We start from the raw sequence: 7,796 nt of genomic DNA, 5'->3' as shown, positions 1-7,796 counted from the left end.
CTGCAGTGAGCAGAGATCACATCACTGTCATGCAGCCTGGGTGACCGAGCGAGACCTTGTCTCAAAAAAAAAAAAAGTTACCTATCATAGGGGGTTGTAATGAGAGTTAAATGTGTTAATACATGTGCAGTACTTAGAACTCTGCACCTTGGCCCAGCGTAAGGGCTATACTATTATGTGCAGTTATCAGAGGAGACTGGCAGCATCTTCTGATCTTAGGGACATTTACTCTCTCTGTGTGTGTCTCACTGTGCTTCTGGAAAGTTTCTGATGCAGGCCCCTGGGCTGATTCCTTCTCCAATTGATTACTCTGGCCTAAAAGCATTTCCCTTTCTACCAGCAGCCAGATAAAGCCAAATTCAGTGTCAGGATCTGTAGTATTACCTTAACTTAAGTATTACCCACTTAATGGGACTTAAGTATTACCCACTTTTAGAGGAATAAGAATAACTTCTGTCTCACTTAGGGTTTCACCGAGGAGATGTCTGTATTGGAAAGACAGAGTTCATGTCACTAAAGAAGTTTCTGGGGCCAGTTTCCCTTATCCCCATTGCAGGGGGCAGACCTTTTGGGCTTGCAGGACCAACATCCCTGATTGGTTTGGGAGGGGGGTGTGTGTGTGGATCTGCCTCACAATGGCCTGTCTGAGCCCTTATCTGATGTCACACGTTAGCATTTGTTTGGCCAATAAGATGCTAGCACACACACCAGCTTCAGTCCCCACTTGGCCTTACCTTTGACGTCACAATCTGACCTGTGGGTATTAATCTGGTCACAGCTGCTCATGGACCAGATGGCAAGGTCCGGGGACTAGCACAGGAAGATGTGGAAGAGAAGTGGCCATCAACCCAAGATCAAAGCAGAGGATGGACCTCTGGCTGGCCAATTCGAGGTTCTGGGTTCAGTTCCAGAACCTGCCATGCCACATCCTCTAGAGCTGTCAGAACTCGAGAGCTTCTCGGTGTTTGAGGACATTAGGCTTCACATCAGGGAAGTGGGAGCTCAATTGGTCAAGAAAGTCAATGCCATCTTTCAGCTGGACATCACCAAAGATGGGAAGATCATTCTGCAGTGGACCATTGATCTGAAGAATGGTTCTGGGGACATGTATCCGGGACCTGCCAGGCTCCCAGCAGACACTGTCTTTACAATCCCGGAGCCCGTCTTTATGGAGCTGGTTTTGGGCAAAATGAACCCACAGAAGGCTTTCCTTGCTGGCAAGTTCAAAGTGAGTGGCAAGGTTCTGCTTAGCCAGAAGCTGGAAAGGGTTTTCAAAGACTGGGCTAAATTTTAAGCATGCAAAAATACCAAGGAAGAACTTCTCTTCGATGATAATGTCGAGTGGAAATCATGCTTAATCTGAAGATTAAAGTAAAAAGTATCCAATATTTTTACTCAATTCTTCCTATTCAAGTTTAATTGATTTTCCTGCAGATGGGTAAATTTTCAGGGAGGGTTCTGAAGCAGTAAAAAGTGTTGCAGTGCATCAATTAGAATCTTTGTCTTTTTCTTTCTTTCTTTCTTTCTTTTTTTTTTAAGCTTCATTTATACCCTTTATGCTCCATTTATGCCAGGGTGAAAGCCACATGTAGAGAAATGGGTGATTATGATCATTGGAGTTAAATACTCCAATGATGGTGTTCTTGAGACATTTTCCCCTTTTTAAAAAAAAGTTTGATGTTTTGGGGAAAGAAGTGATAACCATCATTGCGCAGGTGTGCATTCCGCATGGTAACTTGATTCCATGAGGAAACTTTACTATGAGATTGTGGGGAGCTAAGCAAATTGGGCACCCCGGGTCTGTGGGTGGAACCCAGGCAATAGAGGGGATGGTGCTCTTGGTGTATTATAACTTCTGATGGTTTCAATTCCAGGAGACTTGAAGGGCTTGGGAGGTGTTCTAGGCCAGTGGTTCTTAACTGGAGCATGCATCAGAATCGCCTGGAAGGTTGGTTAAAGTCTGGATTGATGGGCTCCATCTCAGAGCTTCTACTCAGGAGATCTGGGCTGGAGAGAATGCACATTTTTAACAAGTTCCCAGGTGACGCTGATGGCACCACCCTTAGAGAATTCCAGCTCTGCTTCACTTCATGCCAAAGCCCTCAGTATTGACTCTAACTATTCTATTCTAAGCCAATGAGATGGTGCCATTAGTTAAAGGATCTCCCAGAGCCAGATTCCACAGCCCTCTGTGAGCCATCTCTAAAGTATCCATGCTGTCAGGAGCTTGTGTGTTGAACATTTTACAAAATCAGAGGGCAGCCTGGGAGATTTCCCCTCCGGAAGCCCCCTTCACATGTTGTCTGGGAGAACAGAATGAAGTCCGATGCAGCTGATGCAACTCCTTGTGGGTGAGCGTGTGTGTGTTCTTGGCTCACATGTGGTTTGTGTGTACTTTTAACTTGTGGGCTACATATACACAGCGCGGACACTCCGAAACCTAGAGGAATGTTTCATCACAACTGCCATGCGCAAACACCTACACAGTGTGAACGCTCTGAAACCTGGGTGGAAGTTTCATCACAACTGCCGTGCTCAAATACATGCCTACCAAATGATCCCTCCATTCTGTTCTTGGGTATCTTGTCAAGAGATAAGAAAGCATATGTACAAGCATAAAATAAACACTGGCATGCATGTGACTGTTCATGGCAGCTGTGTTGGGAGTAGTCCTAAACTGGAAACAAGCCACATGTTCATCAACAGGTGAATGGGTGGACAAATTGTGCGGCGTCATACCATGGAATATTACTTAACCACGAAAAGGAAGAAATGATTGGCGTACACACAAAAAACAATGTCGATAAATGACAAAATAATTATGCTGAGTGAAAGAAGCCAGAGAAGACTGAGCACATACCATACGATTCGATTTATATTAAATACTAGAAAATGTAAACTGTAGTGACAGAAAAAAAAAAAAAGATTAGTGGTTGCCAAGAGACAAGAGCATGGGGAAATGGGGAAGGATTATGACAAATGTCATGAGGAAACTTGGGGGTAGTGGGTATATTCATTATCTTAATTGTGGTGATGTTTTCCCAGGTCAAAGCATCATCTTGTGCACTGCATATAAACACATGCAGTTTATTATGTGTCATATAAGCTAATTGCGTTGTTTTTAAGAACCTGCCACCCTCCCTTAGAAATAAGGCTTTTGTGTGGCTGTGTTCCTGAAGAGGAAGGATCCTCAACTCTCCCCTTCTCTCAGCAAGATGAGCCCTCTCACCTCGTCTTGGTTTAGTGTTCAGCTCCTGACTGATTTGGATAGTTCTGCAGAGGCCTTCCTCCATTTCATATTAGACAAAGGCAGAGTGAGAACTTGTTGCTTACCAAATATCATCCTGTCTGTGGGAAAGGAAGAGACCATTTGTCCTGAGAGTGCTTTACTCCAGGGTTAGACATTGCTAAGGGGATGGGCATGGACTTAGTGCACATCCTGGCTTCTTCTCTCACGTGCGTCATTAAAGGGGTGATCTGCATCTTGTTCCTGTCAGTGCCCCCAGCCTGTGAATGTCTCAGAGGCTTCCAGTGGATTCTGAGCTCTGTTGTGAGCACTCAGCTCCACTGGCCCAGGCCTCTCCCATTCAACCATGTTTGAGTGTCAGACATGGGGCCGGCAGGTGTTTGGGGTGCCATTGTGCCACATTCCTTTTCTCTTCTTCTTTTGTTTTTTGTGACAAAGTCTCTCTCTTGTGCCCCAGGCTGGAGTGCAATGGCATAACCTCTGCTCACTGCAACCTCCATCTCCCAAGTTTAAGCAATTCTCCTGCCTCAGCCTCCCTAGTAACTGGGATTACAGGCGCCAGCCATCAAACCCAGCTAATTTTTGTGTTTTTAGTAGAGACGCGGTTTCACCATGTTGGCCAAGCTGGTCTTGAACTCCTGACCTCAGGTGATCCCCCCGTCTCAGCTTCCCAAAATGCTGGGATTACAGGCTTGAGCCGTCGTGCCCGGCCGTGCCACATTCCTTTTTAAGAGAAATGGCTCACCTAAGCCCCTACTACCTGGAAGTCTTGCTCATACCATGTGTTAATCGTAGCCTCTGCTGTTTGGTCCTGAGATAGAGGTCGCTTAGAGGCAGGAGAGTGGGCAGAGGGGTCATGCAGGCTCATGCCTGGGCTGGCATCTGACCTAGGACCTATTCTGACTTGGGACAAAAAAAGTGACCTGAACTAACTCAATTCCTTCCTCAAGAATTTGGAACTGGGAAAGTGAGAGCCTGAGCTACAAGCAAGCAGTGAGAATGGAATCGGAGAGGCTGGGATGCAGGGGGTGAGGAAGGGCTGTGGGGAAGGGCAGCCATGGGGCAGGGGCTGGAGAGATGGAGGTGCAGGAGCCTGGAGTAGGGAGAGAAAGGTGGTCAACAAGTGAGGAGTGGGAAGCCCAGGCCTCAGAAACGTGACCGCAAACCCCTTTCAATCTCAAGAAAACGCTCGATGCTGGATGCCACGGGAAGCTGCTGGAAGGACTCTGATTCTGGAATCAGAAGCGGAAGTTTGAGCCCGGCATCACCATTTTACACCTGTCTGACCACAGGTGGGTACTGAACCGCCTCTTGCCCAAGCTTCTTCATCTGTAAATGGGACCAGGAGCCCTCTTGACAGTGGATTGCTGGGGAGCCCTCACTCGGGCAGCCTGACAGAGCTCCTGGCTGGAAGTCGGCTTCCCATGCATGTGAGTCTCTTCTCCACTGGCTGAGAGGAAGGGGCAGGCACTTAGACTGGCTCCCCACCGCCTCTGGGGACTTTCCTGCTTTTTCTCCTCTACTCGACCGGTGCCCTGGAAGGTCACATGTGTCTCAAAACACACATCTGTGTTTTGTTTGGTCTATACAAGGTGGACCAACACAGTGTTAGTAAAGTTTGAATTAGGACAATGTATATAAAAAATTGGATTTCTGTATTCTCTTTAAAAATTGGGTCATCTGGGTACACTGAAACTGTATTCCTGCCAGGCAACAGCTGCGGGTGTGGAGCGAGTGGGTTCTCCAGATAGACCCAGGCCCCACTCCTTACCGCTTGGCCTCCCTAGCTCTGAGGCTGAGAGTTGGTGGCTGCAATTTCCTTGGGCTGGGCCAGTCTTGCAGGGCCCCTGTGGGTATTTGGGCTCATGACCATGGCTTCCTACCATACATGGTCTTACTCTTCGCCTGTCAGTGTTCTATGGCCGTGTAACAGATTACCACACATTAAGTGGCTTGAAACAACACCCATTCATTAACTCGCAGCTTCTGGAAGCCAGAATTCCAGGTAGTCTGGGCTGTAGTCTCAGCTCCCATGGCTGACCTCAAGGTGTTGGCCACTCTGGGCTCTTCTCTGGGGGCTTGAGGGGAGAATCTCCTCCAAGTTCATTCAGGTTGTAGCAGAATTCACCTTCCTGTGGTGATAGGACTGTTTGCTATCAGCCGAGAATGCTCTCAGCAACTTGAGACTGGCCACATGGCTCCTCCATCCGCAAAGCCAGCAACGGTGTGTTGAGCCTTTCTCAGGCTTTGAATCTCTTTGAATTCTTCTGTCTTCATCTTCTGCCTCTTCATGAAAGGACTCATGTGATTATACTGGGCCACTCAGATAATTCACGGTAAGCTCCCTATTTTAACGTGAATGAATTAATAACCTTAATTATGTCTGCAAAATTCCTTCTGCCATGTAAGGTAATGCTGTGGAGTGAATGTGTCACCCCAGATTCATATGCCAAAGCCTTGAACCCCAATGTGATGGTATTTGGAGGTGGCGCCTTTGGGAAGTAATTTGGTTTAGATGAAGTCACAAAAGTGATTCCCCCATGACAAGATTAGCGTCTGTATTAGTCTGTTGTCACATTGCTATATGAAACACCTGAGACTGGGTAATTTATAAAGAAAGAGCTTTAATTGGCTCATGGTTCTGCAGGCTGTCTAGGAAGCATGATGCTGGCATCTGCTCCGCTTCTGAGGAGGTCTCAGGAAACTTACAATCATGGCAGAAGGTAAAGGGGGAGTAGCACTTCACATGGCCAAAGAAGGAGCAAGACTTGGGCAGGGGAGGTTTTATACACTTTAACACAACCAGATCTTGTGAGATCCCCATCGAAAGAACAGCACCAAGGGGATGGCGCTAAGCCATTCATGAAGGAGCCACCCCCGTGACCCAATCACCTCCCGCCTGGCCCCACCTCCAACACTGGGGATTCCAGTTTGACATGAGATTTGGTGAGGACACAGAACCAAACCATATCAGTGTTTTTATAAGAGGAAGAGACCAGAGCGCTCGTTCTCTCTCTCTCCTCTCTCTCTCCATCCCCTCTCCGCTTTCTTACTCTCTCTGCCATATGAGGATGTAGCAAGTAGGTGGCCATCTGTACGCCAGGAAGAGGGCCTTCACCAGACCGGCACCCTGATCTTGGACTTGCCAGCTTCCTATGATGAGAAATAAAAGTCTGTTGTTTAAGCCTCCTGTCTATAATACTTTGTGATAGAGCCCACACTAAGACAAATAATGTATTCATGGGTGTGACATCTCATCCTAGCCACAGTCCTGAAGACTGAAGTGTAGGATTTTCTTGGAGGCCACAATCCTACCAACTCCCCCACCTCCACCATCTACATTCCATGCATGTCCTCAAGGTGGTCCTCCAGGAAACTGCCTTGATTGAGCTGTTGTCTTTCTCTCCCACAATTTGTATACTCCTCCTTTTCCCAGCTCTGTGTCCTGCCTTTGTATGGGTGTGGTTCTATTTGGGCCACACAAATGCCCTGGCTTGTCTAAGACATTCCCAGTTTGCGCTGCAGTCTTGATGCTCAGTTAGTGGAATCTCCTTCTTCAGAAGAGGCGCAGTTTGGATGACAGGTGACATGGCTCCCTCTGACCTCTCAGGACCTGTGAGTCTTGAGGGCAGAGATCAGTCAGGACCCTTGCCTGTTGCCTGCTTTCACTTTGTTTCGTTCTCTCAATCCCTGGCACCTACACGAGATTCTCAAAATGTTTGTTGAATGGATAGACAAAAGCCTGAAATTAGAAAAAATGCACGTGGAAAAAAATCAAAATAATAGAAAAGGGTATACAGAGAAAAATCAGTTCTTTATACTTCTCCTGACCGCTTTCCCCAATTTTCTTCCCCAAAGGCACGTACAGCTACCAGCTTCTTGTGTTTTCTTGCAGATATGTGCACACAAGCATCACTGTACATGTTGTACATGCCCTACCTCCATTTGTGGTTTTTTATCTTTTCACAGGGATGGAAGCCAACCCCAGATATGATTCTCCACCTTGTGTTTTGAACATAGATCTCTCCTTCAAGTAATGCCCTCCTGAAGAGTAAGAGGTTGACTTGACTTGCCCAACTGAAACTTTTCTCACATTTGGCCATGCTCTGTAGGAAAAATCTCACAAGGGGCAACTTTACAATTGAAGGATGCAACATGAACCCCTCTTCCTTGGAGGCAGGATTTATTCTTCCTCATTGTGTGAGCAAGCAGTCCTGCCTGTCTTCAGTATTCCAGGAGCCAGGAGCTAAGCTGGGATACTGATGGGACAGGAGAAGGTGGGGGTCGGAGTGCCTGAGCCCATTGCTTCTTCTGACTCTCCTGTCCTTGCAGGCTTCTATCTGCCCATGGCCCGGCAGAGAGTGCTATGATGTGAGGGGCCCCAGACCGTGACAGGCATGAGGTTCTTTCCCTCTGGGACACTAAGAGTTGCCTGATCTGGGACAGAGTCCTAGCTCTAAATTGGGACTCAACAGAGAGAACTACAAAATTAGTTCTTTCTGCCACCATCAGAAATTGGGATAGGAGAGTGGAAGGCTCACAGTGGGGT

At 47.3% G+C, this 7,796-nt stretch overlaps 1 protein-coding gene across 1 annotated transcript; it reads left to right on the top strand.

The window, feature by feature from the left end:
• The first annotated feature begins 736 nt into the window (after nt 1-736).
• On the top strand, nt 737-1,486 carry SCP2D1 (SCP2 sterol binding domain containing 1). The gene has a single exon (XM_003905122.4). The coding sequence runs from the start codon at nt 824-826 to the stop codon at nt 1,292-1,294; it is 471 nt and encodes a 156-aa protein (XP_003905171.1). The 5' UTR covers nt 737-823; the 3' UTR covers nt 1,295-1,486.
• The last annotated feature ends 6,310 nt before the right edge of the window (nt 1,487-7,796 follow it).

Source organism: Papio anubis, chromosome 16 (assembly GCF_008728515.1).
Source record: "Papio anubis isolate 15944 chromosome 16, Panubis1.0, whole genome shotgun sequence".
NCBI classification, from domain to species: Eukaryota; Metazoa; Chordata; class Mammalia; order Primates; family Cercopithecidae; genus Papio; species Papio anubis.
This window is presented reverse-complemented; position numbering and strand designations above follow the sequence as displayed.

Bases quoted from the DNA above. Each gene is read 5' to 3' on its own strand.
- SCP2D1 (XM_003905122.4), top strand. From the start codon at position 824: ATGTGGAAGAGAAGTGGCCATCAACCCAAGATCAAAGCAGAGGATGGA.